The sequence below is a fragment of the Diplotaxodon limnothrissa genome, linkage group LG14, assembly GCF_057381915.1.
Source record: "Diplotaxodon limnothrissa isolate DT_005_m linkage group LG14, D_limnothrissa_male_GT1.1, whole genome shotgun sequence".
Classification (NCBI taxonomy): Eukaryota; Metazoa; Chordata; class Actinopteri; order Cichliformes; family Cichlidae; genus Diplotaxodon; species Diplotaxodon limnothrissa.
Window position 1 is genome coordinate 17,333,372 of NC_140609.1, and position 24,416 is coordinate 17,357,787.

The window sequence follows — 24,416 nt, forward strand, 5'->3', positions numbered from 1 at the left end:
TGCCTCCTTACTTCAAATTAAACAGTGTATTTGACTTAATCCATGCTTCTCTTAAATCTAATACAGTGAGTTTTCTCGGTTACTTGCTACATAATGCTAACCTTGACTTTTCTTAGTTTGAACAGTTGTCCACCGATGAAGAAAGCAGATAAATGTGTCGACACGTTAAGGTTTCGCTTGAATTGATTATTTTAGTGATAATGCATCAGTCATTTCAGACATGACGTATCCAGGTTTTGATTTTTTGTGGACATGCTTTGGAGTGTTCATGTCGCTGAGAACAGTGTTAAAGTTCAGCAGGCAACAGGCCACCATGACTGAGACTCCGGTGGCAACGAATGAGTTCCAGCCCCGTTAATGACCTAGGCTGTTGTTGAAATAGCACCTAATTAAAGCAGTGTCCTGTAGCAATGAAGCCTGTGGGGTCATAAATGACGAAACATGTAATGTTAATAGTGTGTACAAGCACTCCTAATGATATAAATTCATTAGGCTGCTCATAAACTCATTATCAGAGTTCACTTGTTTTTAAGGCACCTACACCATCCTGGTTTAAATGCATTTAAGTTAGAATTAAGCTGAGCACGCTTTGGCACGATACATCAAGTTCACGTGCCCTACTTGCATGTTACTGCAGTGCCAGATGTATGTATTCCTACTTAAGGAGGAATAGATCATTTAAAGAAAACCACATCATTATATTTTACATTGTGCTCTCCTCTCCAAGCAGAAGTCAGATTGCTTTTCTTCACTCTAAATATGTGACTGTCAATAAATCCTGCCAATAACTTTCTGCTATGATGCCTTTCCATCAGAAAGGGGATGAAATAGATCTGGTGTAAATGAATGTAAGACAGGGATATGAGTTTTTCCTGCTTGTTTTATTGTCTGAAAGGCCTTCACCTCTCCATGTCACACCGGTACAAACGATAAGTTCACGTGAGGTTCCTGAGTGATGTGGGCACTCCTTCAACCACAAGAAAGTGAAGCAGGGCCTAAGGGGCGATGAGTTATAGCAGCAGGAGTGAACAAAAGGTCATCACACACACACACACACACACACACACACTGCAAATTCATATCAGGTTTTATAATTTAATATCTAATATCTGTTTTTTCACCACTTGGAAGGGGTGACACACAAACTCAATGCCTTTGCGTTACTTTGACTTAGTTTATTAAGTTTGTTGCTCAACAAACATTTAAAAAGATTCATGTATAGCCAGTGCAGTGATATCTAATATCTGTTCCGACAATGACAAGGTAATAATAATAAAAGAATAATATACATGCTTCTTGGTTGGATTATTGTTTCAAATTCTTCTCACAGAAGAAAGAAATCCATTTAATTTGATGAATCTATTAGAACTTACACAGCACTTCCCTTCCCTGTCTGAACACATTGAACTTTCACTGTAGCTGTGCCCTAGCATCTTGTTCAGTTACACTGATCATTGACAACAATAAAGTCTACTATATATTAGTCATGAAGACAAGGATTAGTCATACAGTCTAATACCTTTGCCATTTAGCCTGTTTGATAGGGCCCTCCTCCATAATCTGTGTGCTGCACAAGTGAGCACTTGTTGGGAATGTTTCTGGCACTGCAGAAAGCATGCATTGTTGTTTCAGCACTTACAATGCCCTTGATTCCATATCTTGTGTTGTTTACAGTGTTTTTTGCAGAGATATTTGAAGGACATTTGCATGAGAAAACAGGACTTGTAAAGATTGTTTGTTGTTCAATAATATACTTAATAATTATTCTGCGGTTTAACAAGTGTTGCTGCGATATGCCAGCATAGCTAACTGTGATAAAAAACTCTATTATTATTTTAATAATACACATATTCTATTTTTGTGAGCCCGTGGTCTCGCACACAAACGTTCTTTTTTCTGCCTCTTGCAAGTGATTATTTCACCTGAGTGGCAGATGTTTGGTCTTGTTCACCTTTAGTTTACATTACCTTGAGGTGTAGTTGTTCTTTTTGCACAGTTATGGCTACAGTCTCACGGGCTTCTGCAACTGTTATTTTAACTTTAATCTGTTTGCCAAAAACGAAACAAAACACTCAATAAACAAACTAAAAGATAGCTTAGACAAGTAGCTTCTTGGAATTTCTTACAGATATTGTGATAATATCATTATCATTAACTCTTCTAACTACATACAAAAAAAACCCCCTTCACCCTGTGTGGTGTTTGTGATAGAGAAAAAGAGAAAATTCCTCGCATACGTAAAAAAAAAAAATCAAACAAACAATGAATCGAGTAATAAAAAGAAGCACTCTGAGACTGCAAACCTCTGCCAAGACAGCTCAGTTTGTGTGTTTTTAACTTTTAAAGGAACAATATTGTGTTTTTATTGTATTCTTTTTATTTTCTTTGTTCTTTTTAAACGTCCTTTAAGAAAAAATTAGTTAAGAGAAATTTGACAGATGTTTACTTTATACATTTACATTACATTTTAGAGAAGTAGATAATGAATAATAGGTACTGATTTGTAAATAATGGGACATGAATAACTTATTATATAATAGGATACTACAATATATTTCTAACTAACTAGGAAGCTCATTGTCTTTGTCTCAATTCTCTCTTTAAATATAAAACACATTTCTGAGGTCAGCATAAAAGAAAGGCGGATGTGAAATTTAAAAGCCAAACTATAATGTGATATTTCGAATCCCCATACACCTGAGTTATTTCCTGATTGTTGCCAATACAAACAAAGGCAGCAGAATTTTAAGTACAACTTTAAAGATACAAGACATTTTATAAAAATTTGACCTTGTAGAAGAGGTCAGAGGTCCACAATAACTTAGAATCCCCATATATTATTCCCTATATGCCTATATGTTGTCAGCACTAAGTTTTAAATAGCTCTATATAGAATTTTCTTTTACTTTGATCTTCAGCTTAGTCTGCTGATCTCGAAGATGCAACAAATGTGACACAATTTGAAATCTTTACGGTGCTTTCTATATGTTGACATCACACAGCAATTATAAGAATCATAGCTTTTAAATTATAAGACTTTTTGTCAATTCTTAACCAATTAATCATTGAGTTTCCAGTTGCACTTCTAAACAGATAAAGCCTGCGTTATTCTCATCCCATGCAACGGCTCCCTCTGCTGTAAAAGAAAGCTCTGACAGGCTGTGAAAACAGACTCTTCCTGCTAACAGATAATAAAAAATATAATAATGTGCAAATAATATGCATATAATGTGACGAGGAAAAAAGAAACCTGAGCATTAGTGTCGGATCTAGAAAGCTTCTTCCTCCTAACACCTTGCTTACTTCACAGAAGCTGGTCATGGGGTCTGTGTGCAATTTAAGGAAGGGGTGCAATTTCTCCTCAAAACACTGACAAATCGTCTGCGAGGTTCACGACGTGCTCCTCAGTCGTGGCAGTGCGGCGTAAAGCTTTTCTCCTGGACACTCTGTGTTTCCCAGATCTCTGTGTCCATACAGGCCAAACCCAGGCTGTAGAAATCCTGCGGAAACTCCAGACTGCAGCAGCTGTTTCACCGCAACGACTGCTTTTTCACTCGGCGTCTCATCTGCAATGAAAACAAGAAGTAGCTTTATCATTATATGGAGAATAATGTGCAATATCCAATGTGTGTGTGTGCTTGTTGTATTAAAATTACCCTGCTTTTATGATCTTTTCCTATGATACAAGGTGCGGTTACTAAATAAAGATTAACGTTTGTATTGCACACACAGGCCCAGCCTTATCATTTTATGTCTACACCCTGAACAACATGCTCTTGTATATGATACACACAAAATAAGGAGTGCTTACTGTTGAAATTCCCCATGAAGGCAATTCCCAGTGAGTCACTGTTGTGGTCCTTGGCATGTGCGCCCATCACACCCCAGCCACGACCCTCGAACACAGTCCCATCTCCAGCAACAAGAAAACTAAACATTGAAGAAGTACAGGTAAGCTTTGATAACAAAACCAAACATTTGCACACAGTTCTTGTGCACTAACAGAGGAACTCACTTGTATCCAATATCATCAAACTTTCTGTCTTTCATGTGGTATCTCTGAATACTGACAAGGCTGGCTTTGCACTCAGCCAGGCCTTTGCAGCTTGGGTAGGCAGTGTGGTGGATAACAACTCTTCGGGCAGGTCCTTTCAGAGCCTTGGTTTGTTTGGCAGCGGCTGCTCCCCACTCTTGCCTTGAAACAATGCTCACTGAAACAGATTGAAATCAATCAAATTGATACTCAGCATTCATAAAAGAAAATCTAATTAGTAAACCAGAAACCATCCTTAGTGCAAAGCTGTCTGTTTCCATACCTTGTCGGTCCATGGCGTCCCACAAAGCAGACTAACTCGTGGCAAGTAGTGCAGCTCCTTTATCAAAGAGCCTGTTTCAAGGGGTGTGGTTTTGGGAAGTACACCTATTATGTACTTAATGAGCACGAGTTATTTTCCCACTAGTTTTACCAGCCGAGCAATAATTTACAGTTGCCCAACAAGATGTCTGGAATATACGTGCTTAAAAAAGAAGGAAGTACAACAGTATTTCCTGAATGTTGCACAGCTAGAGAAAACCTCTGATTTTTCACACGCATAACTACTAACTAACATTACAAAATCAGTAGCACGGAGGAAAAAAGACAAGCCGTGTCATGATCTTCAAATTTAGGAGTAGTCTGAAAACTGAGAAAGTCCATGAAGTGTCACTGGTGCTTTAAGAAACTGACTTGACTCATCAAAAATTACTCCCGTTTACTTGTTAATGTAATGTATTAGATGCATTTCCCAGTTGGACTGAGAGCAGACCTGTAGCTACAGCTCGGGTCTGAAGTTTGTATCCACTCATTGCAAATTACCCTCTAAATCCAAAACTTGCCATGAATTTCAGGGGAATTTTGGGGATTTGAATGACCTCTTTGGACTGTTCTTTTTCCAGGGTGGAATGATTGTACAGCATTTATCTTTAATTACTTTAAAACAACAACAGAAACCTAGGATTTCTGTCAACAACAAGACATAGGTTTTCATCGCTACCAAAGATGAACACACTTGACACACACACACACACACATATATAACATAATGGGTAAAACCACATGGAGTTTGTAACCAAATAACAAGACGTGTAGATTACATTATCAAATTCTTATTAAAGTTGCCAACTGTACATTTATTTGGCTCATCTCTGCTGCGAATATGTTCAGCATTAAGCGAATGAGTCAGCTACAGTCTCAAGACATTTTGTGAATATTGGGGATGTGCACTGGTTACATGTGATTTGTGGTCTAAATTTTCAGCTGTTGTGACTCAAAGGAAAACACACAACCAGTCTTGTGTTTCATGGTTTTAACCCCCACTAATCATTAACAGTCTAGGCTGGAAACAGGAAGTGAATATCTATACCGACTTCTCTACTTGGAAGTCAGTTGGTTTGATTTGAAGGTGAACTTGTGTGCGAGTTGGCGAGGTTTCCCGGCCTATAGTTAAAAATATTTAGGAGCATTATCTGATCACTGATTCTTGCTATTCTCAAAAAACCCAGAAATACTGATTGAGTGACTCAGACCAAATCAGGAGTAATTCATTAAAAACAAACAAACAAACTCTAATAACTCTTTTATATTAACTGTTGTATCCTGGTTTTACATTTATGTGTTACTTAGTCTTGATATAACCTTAATTATGTAACGAAATAACTATTATTATACAAAAGATTCTCAAAATGTAGCCAGGGTGTCACTCAGAGATGGAGTGCATGAAGAGTTTCACAATTATTAAGACTCAAGAGATATTTGAAAACATGTTTTAATCTAACAATACACATTTGAAAATGACAAGCGCTAAAAAGCACAACAGCAAAACTGATGACATTATATTCACAACATGGTGACAGATATGAGTGTCCATACAACAATAACAGAGGGGTCAGCAATGCTGCTATTTTATAAAGCCAAATGAATTCACTGTAGACACAGACCCAGATTGATACTGTACGAGTGCTGACAGCAACAGCATAGAAGCAAGTGCTAGACCTCTTTATTATCAGAAGGCTTCACTCTGTCCACCGGTGTCCACAGTGAGGCGCCGTGCACACGTAGTACAGTCGCATAGCATCCTGTGTGGGGAAACACACAAAAATGTGTCAGTCAAAACAAACGATTTTAATAAATACCTCTCTCAAATATATATTCTGGATTAATAATGTGGTGCCTTCTGAAAAGCAGGGGCTAAGAAGAATGTATTAGCTTTGTATTTTTGACATGGGGAAAGATTTTTTTATATTTTATTTTTATATATATATATATATATATATCAGCTTGTGCAGATATAGAGAAAGCGCATAGGTTGCAATTACCTCAGCCTTCATACTGTGAGACTGGAAGAACACCGCCTCCTTGTGACCACATCTGAGAAGAGAAACGGTGAAAGAAAAACGTTATAAAAGTGTTACCACCATCAGAGCCACAACATCTCATTCCACAGTCCATTAAAGTTGAAATGGCTTGTGGAAACCTACAATGACCACCAACAGTTTATTTCAGGGCAGGCTGAACCTTTATCCAGATTTCCTCTGTCTACGGTGACCGTCTAAATAATTACTTGATATGTTGTTAGTGTGCCTCAAGGAGACATAAAGTAATTATAAAATGTAGACACACGAGAGCAGGGATGTGGTTAAATATAATGCTTTTACGCTGAGACCCCAGTGATGTAATCTACGCTCCATCCGTTTTGCATGACCATACGCTCAGTTAGTCTCACTGATTGATGACTATGTGCACCAATCAGTTTCAAGACATGCAGATTAAACAACGCTCTGCTGCTTAAATAAGGAAGTATGCTGTGTCAGTAATTATTGACTCTGCACTTATTTTTAGAATTACACATTTCACTTGCTACTTAAAAAGTGTATGGGTAACAATGCCGTTTTACAAATCATGATGCCTTTTAATAAATATTTTGCAGTAGAAGCACTTAGGAATTACAGACCTTTAAAAAAAACACAAACAACAACAAAACATAATTACTCCAAAATTGGATAAGCATTTTTGCAGCCAGGTGGTCAATTATACAGTCAGAACTAAAGTGGAAGATCATGAGATTATTATCATGAATGTAAATACAGAGGTTCCACAAAATGGTCTAAACGTCTGATTACACTCAAAAAGCAAAAAGCCAGATTCGATTTTGCCACACGCTCTAAAAGAGCCCACTCACATCAGGGAAAAAAAGTATCTGGACACATGAAACCAAAATGAATTTGTACCAGAATGACGGGAAGAGAAAAGTAGTAGCTCATGACCTGAAGTATATCACATTATTTGTCAAACATGGTGGAGGCAGTGTTATGGCATGGGCATGTAAAGCTGCTAGTGGAACTGGATCACTGCAATTTATTGATTAAGCAAACAAGGCTATAGTCTCTGCTCGGATTCAGCTGAATCCTGAAAAACTGATTGGACAGCACTTCACAACGGAAGAGGATAATGACCCAAAATACCCTTAAAAACATCAACAGGAGGTGAAGCATGGGCGCTGAGGGAGGTCAGTAGGTATGGTAAAACTTACTTAGGGCAGGGGTGGTCTTCTGTTCTTGGCAGTGTTGGGTCCTGAGATACATCAGCGATGATTTGTGTGAGTTCACTGGGAAAAAAATGAAAGCATGAGGTTTAGAGCTCATCGACTGACATGACCTATGAATGCAATCTAAAATTCTAGTACTGTGCGCACTACAAAAGGAAGCCCACATGCAAAAAATGCTAATGTTTTTTCCTAAAGATTAGCCATTCAGTAGTGGCGCAACGGATCAAAAATCTCACGGTTCGGATCGGATCACGGTTTTAAAGTCACGGATCGGATCAATTTTCGGATCAGCAAAAATAGAAAAAAAAGACAAAAATTCTACTCGCCGTTTACTTATTTAAGTATATTTTCCCTATTAAAAAACATTCAACTGAAGACTCATTCCACGCACTTATATAAAAACAAATTAAGGTGCAATATGGACATTATGGACCATGCTGGGCAGCCTCTGCATCCTCTGCACACAGCCATAAACAACCAGAGGAGTCTGTTCAGTAACAGGTTGCTTCTCCCAAAGTCAAGGACCAGCAGACTTAAAAAGTCCTTTGTCCCACACGCCAACAAACTGTTTAACTCCTCGCTGGAGGGGAAATGGGGACAGAGGAGGGGGGAACAAGTAGCTGTAGTGCCTTTTCACCGTGCAATAGTTTTTGTTAATATCCAACAGTGTAATAGACTCACAATACTTAAAATGTGCCGTTCCCTTGTATTCTAATTCCTATTTATCCCTTTTGTATTCTCTGTATTTATAAATGTGTATATATGGTATATTTCTGCTCACATTCTGCAACTTCTGTTGGTGCTGTGCTACTGGAAACTGAATTTCCCGGAGGAACCCATCCGAGGGATAAATAAAGTTTCATCTAATCTAATGTAATCTATAGGGCAGTACAGGGCTTTGTATCTACCACTCCGCTGTGATAACGAGCGGTCACGGTCACGTGACTTTCCGTTGCCCTGGAGCTCCACCCATTTGTAGTTTGAGCAACAGAAGATGCCTGGGACAGTTCAGCCATAACTTTAAACTTCTCCTGCTCATACATGCTTGGAACGATCTTGTCACTGAAGTGGACGCGCAACGAGATATCATAGCGTGGCTCAAGCACGTTCATCACAGTTTAAACCCCTTGTTTTGCACAACAGACGACGGCCTCCCGTCTGCAGCTAAAAACCCCATTAGCGTTAGTAATAGCTTTAGCCCGGTCGGACTGGGCAGCAAAGGGCTGCTTAAATGCCACAAACTCCTCTGCTCCGCTACTTGGACCGCTAGCGCTGGCCATAACTACCGCTTGACAGACTGACCATGCGCACCATACACATACTTTTTTTTTTTTTTTTTCGAATCTTCGGATCACGTGCGTACCGAACCGTGGAGTGGGATTGGTTCGGATTTCGGATCAACCGTGATCCGTTGCACCACTACCATTCAGTATGTGTGAGTACACATAAAAACACTGCTTTGTACTGTCTGAAATTGTACACAGAAAATCTTTTCATGGAAAATGACGAATTATTCAAATTGAGGAAATAAAACATTTGCTAATTTATGTTGTATTGTGGTTACTTACTCAACCTCATGGGTGATTTTATTGACGTAGATACAGCTGTTGTCTGCCTCTTGTTGGTAGTCACAGTTCCTGCACTGTTTGAGATCAAGATATTTTTTTGTTAAAGAGCAGGACATTCAGTACAATAATTGTGGTACTCTTCTTGTATCACAACAATCTTCCTTTAAACTCTTCCATTACATATGGTTTTACAACGTTTTATACAATACATTACAATAAAATGTATGTCTTAAATCAGAGGTCGTTTGGAGTCGTTTATTATCGGGCCGCGAGAGTTGAGGCTCGGGTGTGAAATTTAGAGTTTTCAGGATTTTTATCGTTAACTTGGTTTCCCCAGATCTTTTCCCGTGTTGTAGTTGTGTGTCTTATTTTGAAAGCAATATTTACACGTTACCATAGCGAACAGAGAGCATTAAGGGGCAGAGAGGAGGACGTCACTCTCAATGTTGTTGGCCCATTTCAGGAGGACGCTGCTAATGAAGTTACACAATTACACAGTAAATCCTCATTTAATTATTATATTTACAAAATAACCCAGCTTTTGTGTCATTTTATTTGTTGTATTTATCCGCAACACCTTAAAGGCCGATCTGTGAAAATATTGTCTGATATTAAACCGGTCCGTGGTGCAGAAAAGGTTGGTGACCGCTGTCTTAAATAACTATTTGTCAGTCCGGAGTTTCTCTGTCCACTTAGGTTAGTATTTATCATCTATGTAACCACTTGGGGTACCTTAAGGTTCTGTATTAGGTCCCATTTCATTATATATTTCTCTTTTTGGAACCCATTTTTAAAAAGTACAGCATCGACTTTCATTGCTTTGCAGATAATTAGCTTGTATTCAGGCTCTGGTAGTACTGTCTAAGTGATGTTCAATCATAGATGGAGATAAACTTGTCAAAAAACAAAAACGAACCAGAATTTAATTTTTTTTTTTTTTTGGGCATCCCAATCATTAAGATGGAAAGGAGAGCTCCATCAGTCTTTGAGCTTTTTACTATCACCTGGTTGCAAGGAATCTTGGTGTGATATTTGACTGTGCTTTTAGATCTGCTGTTAAGACAAGCCTTTTTCAATGAGGGCTCCTTGGTAAGGTGAAGGCGTACCTCCCTCCACATGACGTTGTTTTTTTTGTTTTGTTTTGTTTCAACCCAATTATATTTACTGTTTCCCAGTGCTGAACAATACCTGGCACCCACTCCATGACATGGCCAGTAACAGGAGAATGTTTAGTTAGAGACTGAGATTACCCAAATGCACCACTGAACAACAGAGGAAATTAGGGGTGGGTTTTGATAATCGATTTATCGATTAAAATCGATTCTAGCTTGGATAACGTGATATCGATTCATTAAAATCCTGAACCGATTTTTTTAATATTAATTTATTTTGCCCGAAACACCAGAATCTCAGGTTAAACCTCACTAAATTTCAACAACCACCAAACAGCTAAAACAGTAACTGAGAGCAGGAACACGGATTCTGCACAAAGATGTAAACACAAAGCGCGGACCCGCCGACGGATCAGAATCAGTGAGATGTCGCCTTTCTCACCCGACGGCACGGACACGAGCTGAAAGCCGACAGCTCGCTGATTCTGATGTTTCGGCAGGTCCGCGCTTTGTGTTTACGCCCTTTTTGCGCTGATTCTAAAGCTGTTAGTTTTATCTCTCTCCAAACAATATTGACTGAACCAGCAGCAAAGGAAGATCCAAACTACGCTTCACAAAAACATCGTCATGAATTCCCTCTGACTTTTGCCGTTTTTGCTTCCACCACACTTCATGCACAGCTCTCTCTCTCTCGCTTTCTCTCCGTACTTCAAGAACAGTTTCCCGTCTAAAAATCTGTTTTCTGCGTTATTCGCTTGCTTGCTACGCACAAGTCTACCGTTGTTTACAGCGCTGTCGGCCGCTGTTTTTTTCCCTTTTACTTACTTCCGAAAAGAAAACCTAATTTCTGCTGTTCAATAGGCTTCTGAACAAATGTAAACTTTTTAAAATTATGCAAAATGCAAAACGTTTAGCTGTGTCTGTAATAAAACCGCTGTAACTTCAGAGGTAATGTTCATAAGTTGATTAATGGTTTTCTTTCGTTTTTGATGTACTGCAGAATATTTTTATAAAATCCCAGGCCAGGAAAATCACCCTCATGTTTTTCTGTGTTTTATCCTCAGTTACTTTGACACAAAGGCATCTGCTGTGATGCTCACACCTTTGATAAAGTCTTGCGAGTGTCAGTTTCCTTTTTATAGATACAAAAATATGTAAATGTACTGATCTGAATTATAATATTTCTGACTGTCTGAGGCAAAATTTCCCAGATTTAAATTGAATCAAATCAAATTGAATCGAATTGGGACCTTGTGAATCGGAATCGAATCGATTCTAGAAATCAGTGATGATACCCAGTCCTAGAGGAAATCACTCCTGCCTGTACAACTCCTCCAACTAATGTACAGTACACCGTGCAATAGTTACATCCTCTACAGTGAAAATAATAAAGTTTTACAGCTGTTTTGCAGCATTTAAAAATTCGGTAATTCTGTATTCTGTAATATTCTGGATTTTTATAATTAAGCTATTTGTATATATTAGAGCTATTTCTTATATTTTGTAATATATCAAATTATTTAATTTAGTTTAGTCTCACATAAAACACCAGCAACTGCAACAATAATATGCAATAATCAGCCCAGCATTATCACAACCTTTAGAAAAAAAATCCCAACACCAAGATCGTAGACATCAGTTTTCAAGTAGATCAAACAGGGTTCCAAAGTTTTACAAAGCATTGGACTTTTGAACGTGATATGAACATAAGATATTCTGTTTTCAGCCTCGATGTATTTTTCACTTCTAATCATACACTAGACCAGTACGTCTGCAGCTTATGACAACACCAAACACAATGAGTTAGGGTACTAATTTCTGCCTTGCATTTCAAGCAAAAGACTGGGGTTGAAACTATGTCCATGGTTGAGATTATTCTGTGTAAAATCTGTAATTGCATTGGTTTGGGATGATTACAAACAAACTGATAAAGCATATTTTCATACATCTTTCCACTCACTACTATTGACCATGACAGAAAGGTTCCTTTCCCTTTCATCTCTAAGTGAGTGATGCTTGTTAACCTTGTCCCAAAATCAAAGGATTCAGCTATTCAGTTCTTATATATATATATATACACACACACACACACACACACACACACACACACACACATATATTCATTGTATAGCGTCTACAGCACTTTGGTCAACTAGTTTTTAATGTGCTATAAACTCTGATTGTATTCACCGATTGTAACATAAGGGGTGTAAAATAAGCAAACTAAGAAAAATTAAAACTAAAGCTGTAATTTTAACCATTCGTTTTATAATCCGGACTGTTAGAAGAGTGTTGCTGTATCGTGGATTAGCTAACTTAAAAGAAAGTAGCACTAATACTTATTGGTTAACACACACGTGAGGAGCACAAACTTACGGCATACAGCAGGATGCGGTTCTCCTTGTCTTCTTTAGGATACAACATGTTGTTACTGGAAGACAAAGCCAAGTGGTTAATGGGTTTTCATTTCAATTATGCGTACGTATTCCTTCAGTTCATACAATATTATGTTAATGTGCGTCTAGCTTATCTTAGCTAGCCGGCTACGTCAACGTATACGTCCTCTAAAACAGACAAACGCTCACCATTCTTGACAAAACCGTATGCCAACAAATCCCGGCTCGTACGTCCCACCGTCTAAATCCATCAGAGAAACGATTTATTGTGGACAAAAGTAATGAACTCAATTAATTTCAAATGTTGTTAATGTCTACCGCCTCACTCCTCAAGTTTAAAAACAGACCATATGCGCATGCGTAAACGATTTTGGCTCTGCCTTTTTTTCCAAATAGCGCCTACAAATGGCTGGAGGACAGAATAGGCACTGATACACATTTGCAGACCTGTTGTATTAGTCAAAAGATGCACAGAAGTGAAGCAATGCATGTACAAGCGAAGGGTTTAAATTGCTTACTTAATTTTGCATGTGTCTAGGTTAGATGAGTGAACCCAGTAGACTTATTTTAAAAACATCACACATTTTCACTTCTTCTGGTTATTGTTGCATTACCGTAGTGTATTTACCTTACAATATAAAGCACCTCGGGGTGAATGTTGTTGTGATTTGGTGCTGCAGTATATAAAGAAAGTTGAACTGAACTAAAAAAAGAAAAAAAAGAATTGCTCTAAGGTTTTTGTTTTGTATTGTGCAAGTGTGTGTTGTCACCAAGCAATTCCACCCTCTCCTCCAAATTTGGTAACTAGTGTCTAAGAAACAAAGCAAAGCAATGACAAAAAGTTGACGACAATGATGCTAGACTCGAAGTTTTTAAATAGCAACCCACAAATTGAGTGCGTAAACTCATAGTCACTACATCTATCTCTTTAAACAGCCTGTGGTAAGAACAGCTTTCACACAGACCAGTCATCATAAAAACACAGAAAACCCAAACTCCATATTGTTCATAACCAATCCTATTCAAACCTTCAAGATTCATGTTGCATTGGCTTAAATGACTGGTCTTCATGTTATTTTTGGTCCTCATCTGTGGACAAACCCAGTCAAAATCTAATTGACATTTTGACACTAATGTCACTAATCCGAATTAACCTTGGTTAAGTCAGTCATTATCGTCAGGCACACAGATGGCCCTGATATTGTGCGCAGCCAATTAGCACTGCCATGTCTTGTTGGACACTTGAAGAAAACAGAGCTATTATTACAATGTTATTAACCCATTATTGCCTCGTGTAACATATTTGATACATACAGTTTTTTAAAAAGTTTTTAAATGTGTTTTTTAGACTTTTACATAATCAGTGTAACCTTTTCCCCCTGTAAGCACAGATAAATTGCATAATACATTTTAAGCTATAAATTGCTTAAAAAATGCCGGACGTAGCAAATAGGACTTTTAAATTGTCAGAAGATTCAATAAATGTTCCATTTAAAAAAATATAGTTGTGCAAATATAAAACACATAAAACGTTTAGACATTTTATTTTGCACAACCTAATCAAATTATTTTAATATCTGTGTGCATTTTGTTGCAAGCATAGCAATGAGACCCTAATTCAAATTGACAGCAGACTTGGAAATTATAAAGTACTGTATCTTTTTTTTAAGGCTCGGAAAGAGAACTGATTTACATTTAAGCAAAGCAAGCAAGCATGCTATGAGTTTGAGACCATTATATTAAAGATGTCCCTTCACTTTGACATACAGAGCCAAAGAAAAAGAAAGAAAAGTGAGTGTTTAGAGCAGTCTTAAGCTTAAGTTTTGGCTCGTGTATGTTTGCCAAGTGCTGACTTCATTAGCTGTAACCAGCTTGGCCATGTTCAATATGAGCACCCACCACTGTAACAGACATATGATATAAAATAAAGAAAAGCATGGTGTGTCCATTTTTAAAACAAATGAATCGGAGATGGTATAACTGACACTCGAGTTAATAGGATAAGCACTGTCCTGCTTACGGAGGAGTCTCAGCTGTTACATCACGGGTGGAGTTCCCTGATTTCTTAAACTAAAAATTCATCCAGGTTCTAGAGAAGAGGGATGCCTTTCATGTTGCGCAGGCTCCTTTCCTTCCTCGTCCCATATCTATCCTATTGACTTAGGCTGCAAAGGGGATTAAACACTAATGTTACTAGTGTGCTGCCTGTTTTGCAATACTTGCTGCCTGTTATATATATATATACACTGTATCCCCTTTCCACCCCCGAGCCCTTGATCCCTGGGCTAATTCCATGAATCGTCCAAATCTAAATCCACTGATGGAGCAACGACACACACAGAGTCATGATGGGGAAACAGACAGAATGGGAGGGATAGAAAGGATTTCGTAATAAAACATGCAAATGCATGTCCGTCTCATGTGCAGTTGTGGCCATGGCAAGTTGATTTAAACATCTGCCAACAGCACGACCACAGGCCATCTGTGTGCCCTTTGTATGTTTCTGTCCAGATGCACCAGCGACCCAGTGTGCCAACTCATCAGAGGGGACTGTCAAGCCTGCCTGACGTCACCCATGCAGCCTCCGTAATCAAAAGAGACGTTAATCCTGCTCCTCTCCAAAGCCTGGCAGCGGAGTGGGACAGGGAGGGATAATGACAGAGACACGAGGAAGGAAGTCGGATACGGGAGACGGCGGAGAGCGTGTACGCTTTGGACAAGCGAACTCAGCACTGAAGTGAGACACGGGTGCTCTCCTGCCTGAATAGTCGAGCCACCTCCTTCACCATCTGCTAAACACCTGAGATCCCTGAGAGTTTGGAACCCTCCCCATCCAGGTTTCGCCCTGGAGGCTGAAAACCTCATTGAGGGTCCTGCAGGGGGGGACTGCTGTGGGAGTTGTTCACCTCCCCCTGCAACCCCTCTCGTATCACCAGCGGATGAGCCGAGCTTCACCACTGTGACACTGTGCCAAGATGGAGAGGACATATGCCTGACAGCAACTGATGGGTAAGAGGTGATGAACCTTGTGGTCGTGTGACTGTGTGCACTTTAATTCTTGGATAACAATTAAATTGAAAACTGCTGCAAGTCCCCCTCAGGTTCCACTTTAAGATCTTATCGTCACTGTGCATCTTCTGAAAGTAACTCAGCAGAAGTGTCAGGAAGATACAGTCATGTACAGTCAAGCAGCAGATTCTGCCATTATCAGAAATAAGACCCACGCTGTGGAAACATATAACTCTTGATGACAAACTCATTCCACCCTTAGGTCACCTCAGCAACTTTTTCTGAAGCTTTTTGGTCCTTGTGGGCAGCTGTGATAGCAGATGGATCCATGAACCCTGTGAACTTTAAAAACTTCCTCCAAGTCACAAATATGGAAACAGTCGTAACACATGGTCCACTGACCATTAATAACTAGCTTTACACAATAGTGTTTCTGGAGGTTAAACAATAAACCCAGATTAACATAGACAAAAATTGTGACAAAGTATTCGACATCTTTAAAAATATGAATTAGACTGAAACAAAACTGAAACTATTTTGTGAACTCGGGAAAACTAACAAAAATAAAATAAAAATGTTTCAAGTTCTGTTTTTATTGTTTTTCCTAAATGTTGCCTCTGAGATATTCCCACCATACAATAATAATTAGAAAAGCTAAAACCGACAATGAAACTAACAAATAATACACTTAAAATAAACAAGTTCAAAGAATATAAACTAAACTGAAAGAAGAAAATCCCCTCTGGAAACAAAATACAACAAAACTGATCCACAAAAACAAAAAGTCAAAATTAGATAAAAATAAAAAATTAATTAGAAATGACAAAACTAGATATTGGCCTGACCTATAAAAGGTTTAACTGGCATATATTGTACATGTTGGAGATTTCACAGGATCCAGTCTTATTTATTGTATGTTTGTAAAAAGTGAAAACGCTTTTCTCCTTTTTTTTTCTTACTTTTTGCGTGTTTTGAATGTTTTTGTGGTCTTGAAAGGTCAAGAGCAAACAGAGGCCATGAGCCATTTCATACCTCCCATCTCACATTTTCAACTACAGAAACATCTAAGTGTAGTGATGCTGGGGAAGTATAAAAAATAGCAACAATAAAATAGGAACGTTTTAAAGTTTGCTGCAATCTTTCCTCATGTTTTCATCAGTACGTTTTCATTTATTGCACAACCGCAGCACCTTATAGTGTAACTGCTGTGGCCAGATTGTGAACCAGTTATGTGGCCTCTGACCTGAAAAAAAAGTAAATGTGTGAAGTTAGAAAAATGAAACATCTACAGGAAAATGTGAGAGAAACAGGAAATGAGATAAAACTTTATCGTTTTAATGATCAAACGTTTTGCGATGGTGCGGCTCTTTAGCGCCTGTAGCTTCCTCTTTCTGGTGACACAAATCTTCACCTTTAGGTGTAAACTTCAGGCTTGGTTTAACACTAACACTTGAGTAATATTAGATGCATATTTTAAAACTAATCATCTGGCCTGTGCGCATAAAAGAAGCCTAAATGTCTGCTAGTGATAAAGCATACTTTTGCATTAACAGCCAAATGCAGCGCACAAGGCACACAAAGCCCGATTGTTGACCGTGCTAAAACGTGCAGGTGTTTAGAGCGAGTGTACATGAGAGGGATTACATGGGGGTTAAGCTCATTCATCATAATAGTTTCCAACCCCAGGTGGCACACAAACAGCTTAGTGCAGCACAATTGTCAACAGCACAATATCAGAAATTGAATTGTAGGGCCGCGCACATTCACAAGTGGGTCAAAAAAAAAGATAGAGTACTCCCAAAGCTGATCCTATTTGGGGAAGAACACGATGTCCTCATTTTGCAAGTTGTGCAAACTGGCTTAGCGTTTCTTCAGTTGCATGTAGTCACGCAATAGGTAACTTTGAGCATGTCAATAGGAAAATCACAAATCGACTGAAGTCAGCTATTAAAAAATGATTCAATGAGAGAGCGAGAGAGAGAGAGAGAGAGAGAGAGAGAGGGAGGAAGAGGGAAACAAACTGATGGAAGTCTCAGGCTACACACGAAAATAAAAGAAAACAAATTATTTTTGGATTTCAAATATTTTTTACATATTCTCAGACCATCCTTAATGCTCTTGATCCAAAGCACTGATCCTCATGCATTTTAATTTTGGCTGGAAATGCCTTTGAAAGCTTCCGAGCAGACATTTGCATTGGCTTGTTTATGCTCTCTTTTGTGCTTTGACTTGATGCAAGAGTGAAGAACTGGGGTCTGAGTGCTGCATATCTCAGGAAGAGGTTAAAAGGTCCCGTTCATCTTCTCGGCTTCTATGTAAAAAATAATTAGATTTGCCTCTTTAGTTTGATGAGACATGTGACTGCAAATTCCAAAAAGTAGATTAGATCTGTCTTTCAGTGGAAATTTCATTAAACACAAAGCGAGACTGAGCAGACTGTGTCATTACACCAGGCAACAAACCGTGACTGGTACTTATGGAGAGAGGACACACGCTGAGACATACTGAGAAATAGAGACAAGGAAGCAAGGAAGAGGGATAAAAAAGAGGATTCAGATGGATCCTCAGCCCTTCTTAATCCCTTTCGTCTGCTTTTCTAGACAACGTAAACAGACTAAAGTTGGCTATGGACACAGACTTATCCATGTAACTGAAACAAATGCCTTCATCAAAGCTGCTGGCGGCTAGACGTCTGATGACGGTCATGTAAACATATTTTTTTATGTAACAAAAACTTTACTGATAACTGAGGCAGATTGGGGGGTGTGAGGGACGCAAGCCAAAACAGGATGCTTGGCTTCCTGTCAGAAAATAAAATATGATCGCCAAACTACATAATCCATTTTGTATCAAACCCCATTTGAGGTCTGCACTAATCTAGAGAGTGCTTGCATGTATTAGGAGATGCACATATTTGTGCATGGTCGGACCAGCTTTAGCCAGCATGATGTAGGGCAGGAAATCTCTGACGAATGAAAAGCCGGGCATGTTGGATAATGTGATCCTAGTGTAATTCAGCAATGACACAAGCGGCAATGATGCTGTTTCATGGAAAACCAAACGACACAATTTGTAGTTCGATTGGCACGCAGCAGTGGGGGCTGCACAGCTGTGTCAGCAGCATCATGAATTTCCTTTGAGCACTTTACATTAAGCTGACATTTAGATTGCACTTCAATCGGGGTTCTGGACTCTTCTAAAGTAAACATGCACACACTCATGTGCTTTTGCAGTATTAGAAAGAATTTTTTAGTCCGTGCTAAATGTGGTGCATGCTTTTTTTTTTTTTTTTTTTAATTCCTCTTGTAGGATTGATATAAATTTGTTTCACCTGCAGAGGTATGGAGGAGATGAGTGGTCAGAATCCAGAATGTGAAGACATGCAGAGTAAAGACCAAAGACTGCCAATCCAGGTAACATAATACCCTAGAATCATACTGCGACAGATCTCTGTCAAATATTTTTAGCATAGCAGCTAAGTCTGATTGAGTTATAGTTGTGTGGATGCCTGAAAAGGCATCCACACAACTATAACATTAGCAGAAAATTAGCAGAAAATTAGCAGAAAATTAGCAGAAAATTCTGCTCTTTCTGCTAATGTCGGCTTTTGGTGCTCATAACTTCTATACTTTTTGAGATATTGAATGTTTTTTGCAATATTTTTTGCCCATTTCTGCCATATTATCAGTGGCCTCACTGGTTTTCCTTGCCGGGTTGACCTGTGTTTTAGCTCAGTGAGATGAGCATCCGTTCTCAGACTGGGAGGCCCCGGTTCAAATCCCGCTTATGGCAACATTTCTTTCAGTTAACAGTTAAACTTTTTTAACTCTTTTCAACACCAATTTCAGCTTTTTCAGCCCTTTTCAGTAGAATTTTCAGTTTTTTCACCACTTTTCAGCACAAATAGCAGCTTTTTCAGCTTTTTTCAGCAAGAACCTCTTTTCAGCAGAATTCTGCTCATTCACCTCTTTTCAGCAGAAATTCTGCTGACTGAACTCTTTTCAGCAGAATTTTCAGAATTTTCACCTCTTTTCTGCCCAAATTCTGCTTATTCACCTGTTCTGCAAAAATTTCAGCCTTTTCACCTCTTATTAGCACAAATCTCAGCTGTTTTCAGAAAAAAACTCTTTTCAGCAGAAATTCTGCTGATTCACCTCTTTTCTGCAAAATGTTTAGCCTTTTCACCTCTTATCAGCACAATTCTCAGCAGCTTCTGCTCATTTCAGCACAATTCACAGTCTCTCCACCTCTTCTTTGTGAGAATGAGTATGGCTCAGTGAGATGGGTAGCCGCCTTGAGACCAGAAGGGCCAGGTTTGAATCCTGCTCAGGGCAACGCTTTTCTTCAGCGTTAAGGCATCCACACAGTATTTTCGCAGGAAATGCAAATTTTTCTAGTTGTGATTGGAGTTCTGTGTTACAGTTGATACTTTAAAATGTCTTGAAATGCTTAGCTGAAGAGACTCAAATGCAGACACAAACAAGGATTAAAAACCCGAATAATAGTAAGTACACAAAATCCAAGGCCCCGATATTGCGTAGGTGTGTGTGTGCATGTGTGTGTGATTCTGGGATAGATAAGGAAAAACATAAAACAATTTGTAGAATTCCTAATTAAGTTTATTTACAGGCTTCTACAGAGTTTTAATTCAATATACTGCTCATGACACAATCAACTTCTTCCCCCAGATCTTTCCTGACCCTGTTGAGGTTGTCCTGGACCCCGAGACCTCTCTGAACTGTCTGGGCCACGAGCACGAGAAGGAACGTCTACCCTCTATTGTTGTGGAACCAACTGAGGTGAGCGAGGTGGAGAGTGGAGAGCTGCGTTGGCCTCCAGAGAACATGGACATGGAGGAAGATGAGGAGGACCTGTTCTTGGAGCAGTGCATCCCCCCGGCCAACATTGCAGATTGGGGAGAAGAGGAGGAGGAAGAGGAGACATCGGTTATACTGAATCAGCAGCAAGGCTTGACACTCATTGGTGAGTTGCACATAAGGTAGTCGCATATATTCAAATGCTGTTTTATTACAAATTGGGGAAAAAAGAAAACATATGCATGTGAAACCATAAACATGAAATTTTGTTTGCTGCCCCTATACTCACTGTGGTACCGCTTATTTTTAATCACTTTAGTTTTTATTAATTCCTATATAGAAATTAAGCTTACGGGATCAGTTTATTAGGCAGTCAGGTGACAGAAAGTTTTGATAAGTTTTAGATACATTGGTAAACAAAAGGTTTCTCATTTCTCAAGTCAATGTCTGTATTTTGTATGACAGTATAATTTCCTTTTTATAGCAGTTTTTGAGATAAACATCACAAAGTGCTTCACAACGAAATACCAGACACACAGTCATTATTCAAACAAGACCATCCTGTGTAAAGTGTAAAAGTGGATGTACTAGCTGGAGCTACAACCAAAGGTACTAGTACCATTTCTAACTTTCAGTTGGATTGGCAACCCACAAAGTCATCCATCTCATCCTTTTCCTGTTGCATTTTTGAGAGCTCAGCATTAGAGCTCTCCAAATCAGGAAGTAAAGCCTGATGATTCAGACGGAAAAACCACCACCCCTCTGCCACTAACATACTCAAAGATGTAACCTAACATGTAGGTACAAAATGGTATTAGTATTAAACTATTTCTGTCAGGGAGTGCATACACAAAAATCCAAACAAGGTGGATTTGCCTGGCAAACAAAATCGTCAACATTATTGTGGTGACTTGCTGCTGTGGTTTACTTCACAGCCTGTGGGACATTACTATTAGGAAACATGGAGAAGAGTAGAGGTTTCTGCTACATCTAATTGATGCAGAGTTACAGACGGAGGTAAAGTTATGGAGAATTGTCCCATAAAACATAAAACAATCAACTGTTTAAACGGTTTAAACTTTGGACACAAGATTAAGGACTGGGGAAAGCTTCTGAATGACTGAAAAAGACAAAGGAGAGAAGGTTTTTAAATACAGAATACAGACTACAAGGTGTGTGAGTCTTTGCCAGTGTCGAAGCTGTTAATGAAATGCAGTAGTATGTATTATATAGTTAATGTAAAGGATTAATAAGTCAATGCTTGTTTATTTGGAATATAATTTGAAATGTTTTAATATGTTTTGCTTTACTTTTCGGCTACTCAGGAGACATCTAAGCTAATGATAAGGTATGCGCAGTACCCACTGCAGTGCAGTACCTGAAGGTATTACAGATACTGCACTGCAGTGGTTTGAATCATATAACACACACCAATTAGTTAAACTGCAGGAATGCCTTAAATATATAAGAACCTGGATGACCTCTAACTTTCTGCTTCTAAATTCAGATAAAACTGAGGTTATTGTACTTGTACAAAGTCCTAGGAATATGGTATTTAACCAGATACTTTGGATGGCATTACCTTGACTTCCTGTGACACTGTGAGGAATCTTTCAGTCTTTTTTGACCAGGATATGTCCTTTCTCACTCACTATGTGTTAATATGTGCATTGAATCACTACTTGTTATTAATCTCCCACTCGCTTCCACAGCATGTGTTTTGTCCTGTCTTCCTCCCCTCATCCCAACTGGTCACGGCCGATGGCCGCCCCTCCCCGAGCCTGGTTCTGCTGGAGGTTTCTTCCTGTTAAAAGAGTTTTTCCTTCCCACTGTCGCCAAAGTGCTTGCTCTTAAGGGGTCATATGATTGTTGGGTTTCTATCTGTATGTGCTGTTGTAGGGTCTACCTTGAGGCGACTGTTGTTGTGATTTGGCGCTGTATAAATAAAATTGAATTGAACTGAATTAAGAAGCGCTTGTTGCTGGTTTTTATTTTGGAAAATACGCATTCATTAAATTTATAAAAAGAAAGAGTAGGAAAAAACGTTTCATCATGTTTAAGGCACCAGAGCGGTATGAAAAAATAACTTGTTCGGTGAAAGTATTCTACACTGAAATTTAATTTTCAAACTCACCCTATTTTTTCTGCAGACCTTCAGTCGGATGCATTCAGAGATGACACTCCTACACTTCCACCCAGCAGTGCTCCAGCCTTCAACTGAGCTTACCTCTGAGGACTCACCGTCTGTGAGAAACCAGCGAGGAAGCATCGCAATATGTACTTATGACAGCAACTATGACAAAATTAAACAAATACTGTACTGATAATGTGTTTTACACGGTAACAACTCCATGCCAGCTGGGACTTTAATGTTCGTCTTTATACCAATGCGCACAATAAGAGGTGAACTATGACAAGACTGCGTGTGCAACGGGAAGCAAACCCACGTTCTTCCAAAGTCAGCAATTTTTAGAATTTCTAGAGAACATTTTGCTGACTCTGTGTTTGATCTTCTTTGTTATTTCCTGATTTTGTTAAAAACAGGAAATCCTGCCACTCAATTTTCCTCACATGTATTTATGTTTATGCAAATGTGTTTCTCTGTCTCTTTAATTCATTTTTCTGTCCCACAGTCAGTCTTCTTGAGGATATTTACCTAGTCATATCTTTAGTATGTAGTATGTGTTACAGTACTGTAAACTGAGTTGGCTGTTCTCTGGACACACATGCAGTTCTGCTCTGATATGTCTTGAATGTTTGGAGAATCACATTTTTAAAAACCTACTTTGCGTTAAAATTCAGGCATGATATTGTTCGATTTAAACTCGTCTATGAGGCAGCTACATCATGGGAGTGACAGATGCTCACTGCTGTTGTGTAATATCAGCATTTTCAACAAGGTTGCAGAAATGTGATGCATGGTGATCAACACAAAGGGAGCTCTACTTGTTTTCTATTACCACAGCTGAAACTCTAGTTCTTTTACTGTACTATAGGCTGTGAGTAGGCTAATTTGTGAATAATATGTATATATGATAAAGATGATGTGTTACTGTAAAATTATTGTTTCAAGTTTGACAATAAAGTCTTTTGTCCCGTTGAAACAGGAAATCATTTTTGAGTGTTTTTGCAAAATGATTAATTACTGCAGAAAATAAAAAGGCCTTCACACAGTTGAACAGTTCAGTGTTATTGGCACTACAATACACCAATGCAAAACTAAATACACTGACTGAGGAAGCCATTCTGGACCAGGCTGTGACTCATTACAGCTGGAGGTCCTGGGAGTACAGCCACTGTGGCCTCCTTAGCACCATGGCCTGATACACAATGATACACAACCTCCTGCCACATAATCCAAAAAAAACAAACAATTAAATACTAAATTATTTTATAACATTGCTTAATCCATTATCAAAAGACAGGTGTTAGGTAAAAGTAGGAAACATATCTAGCTATCTGAAACCACATATAATGAAATCATGCTGTAAACATCTCAAAAACTTTATTTGCTCCTTTATAGCACATTGACTAAATCCCCCTAATGACTATAACACTAGGCTTAAAGGTCTAAAAAACCCCCCGACCATTTGCAATTGGGAGTACAACTGAGATTTATATTTTAAAACTCTAACACTTTTAATTTCCTAGAATTTCACGTGTGGCAAGGCTACAGTACCAGCATGCTGTGTTGTGTGATTAGACGTCACAGGGCTACTCCATGACATTTAGTATTCATACTTTAAACACGATTATTAAGACTTTTATTTTGACAAGATAGACATTTGAAGTAATTATTTTTAAAATTACCGATCCTGACATATCAATAGACTTTTATTTTATAGTGAGCACTGAAATAAGGGAAAAATAATTTGTAGCACTACCAGTAAACTGGTGAATAAAGCAAGCACGACAAAGTAGTCGAGGTCAG

The 24,416-nt window shown here is 38.6% G+C and overlaps 3 protein-coding genes across 3 annotated transcripts; 1 reads left to right on the forward strand and 2 right to left on the reverse strand.

Annotated features, from left to right (window-relative positions):
• Positions 1-3,390: 3,390 nt before the first annotated feature.
• On the reverse strand, positions 3,391-4,329 carry pglyrp5 (peptidoglycan recognition protein 5). The gene is made up of 4 exons (XM_085370963.1): positions 4,317-4,329; positions 4,016-4,211; positions 3,812-3,930; positions 3,391-3,566 (listed from the first exon to the last, which is right to left on the reverse strand). The coding sequence occupies exons 1-4, from the start codon at positions 4,327-4,329 to the stop codon at positions 3,391-3,393; spliced, it is 504 nt and encodes a 167-aa protein (XP_085227089.1).
• Positions 4,330-5,873: 1,544 nt separating this feature from the next.
• On the reverse strand, positions 5,874-12,987 carry polr2i (RNA polymerase II subunit I). The gene is made up of 6 exons (XM_085370988.1): positions 12,849-12,987; positions 12,640-12,694; positions 9,152-9,225; positions 7,569-7,643; positions 6,355-6,406; positions 5,874-6,114 (listed from the first exon to the last, which is right to left on the reverse strand). The coding sequence occupies exons 1-6, from the start codon at positions 12,908-12,910 to the stop codon at positions 6,052-6,054; spliced, it is 381 nt and encodes a 126-aa protein (XP_085227114.1). The 5' UTR covers positions 12,911-12,987; the 3' UTR covers positions 5,874-6,051.
• Positions 12,988-19,009: 6,022 nt separating this feature from the next.
• Positions 19,010-22,706, forward strand: lbhl (LBH regulator of WNT signaling pathway, like). The gene is made up of 3 exons (XM_085371665.1): positions 19,010-19,081; positions 20,357-20,651; positions 22,636-22,706. The coding sequence occupies exons 1-3, from the start codon at positions 19,010-19,012 to the stop codon at positions 22,704-22,706; spliced, it is 438 nt and encodes a 145-aa protein (XP_085227791.1).
• The last annotated feature ends 1,710 nt before the right edge of the window (positions 22,707-24,416 follow it).

Bases quoted from the DNA above. Each gene is read 5' to 3' on its own strand.
- lbhl (XM_085371665.1), top strand. From the start codon at position 19,010: ATGGAGGAGATGAGTGGTCAGAATCCAGAATGTGAAGACATGCAGAGT. The intron at 19,082-20,356 runs GTAACATAATAC...TTCTTCCCCCAG, and splicing joins ACCAAAGACTGCCAATCCAG to ATCTTTCCTGACCCTGTTGA. The intron at 20,652-22,635 runs GTGAGTTGCACA...TTTTTTCTGCAG, and splicing joins GCAAGGCTTGACACTCATTG to ACCTTCAGTCGGATGCATTC.
- pglyrp5 (XM_085370963.1), bottom strand. The intron at 3,931-4,015 runs GTGAGTTCCTCT...TTCAATGTTTAG, and splicing joins TTTGATGATATTGGATACAA to TTTTCTTGTTGCTGGAGATG. The intron at 3,567-3,811 runs GTAAGCACTCCT...TTTTCATTGCAG, and splicing joins CTTCATGGGGAATTTCAACA to ATGAGACGCCGAGTGAAAAA.
- polr2i (XM_085370988.1), bottom strand. From the start codon at position 12,910: ATGGATTTAGACGGTGGGACGTACGAGCCGGGATTTGTTGGCATACGG. The intron at 7,644-9,151 runs GTAAGTAACCAC...TTTTTTTCCCAG, and splicing joins AAAATCACCCATGAGGTTGA to TGAACTCACACAAATCATCG. The intron at 6,407-7,568 runs GTAAGTTTTACC...TTCTCTTCTCAG, and splicing joins GAAGACCACCCCTGCCCTAA to ATGTGGTCACAAGGAGGCGG.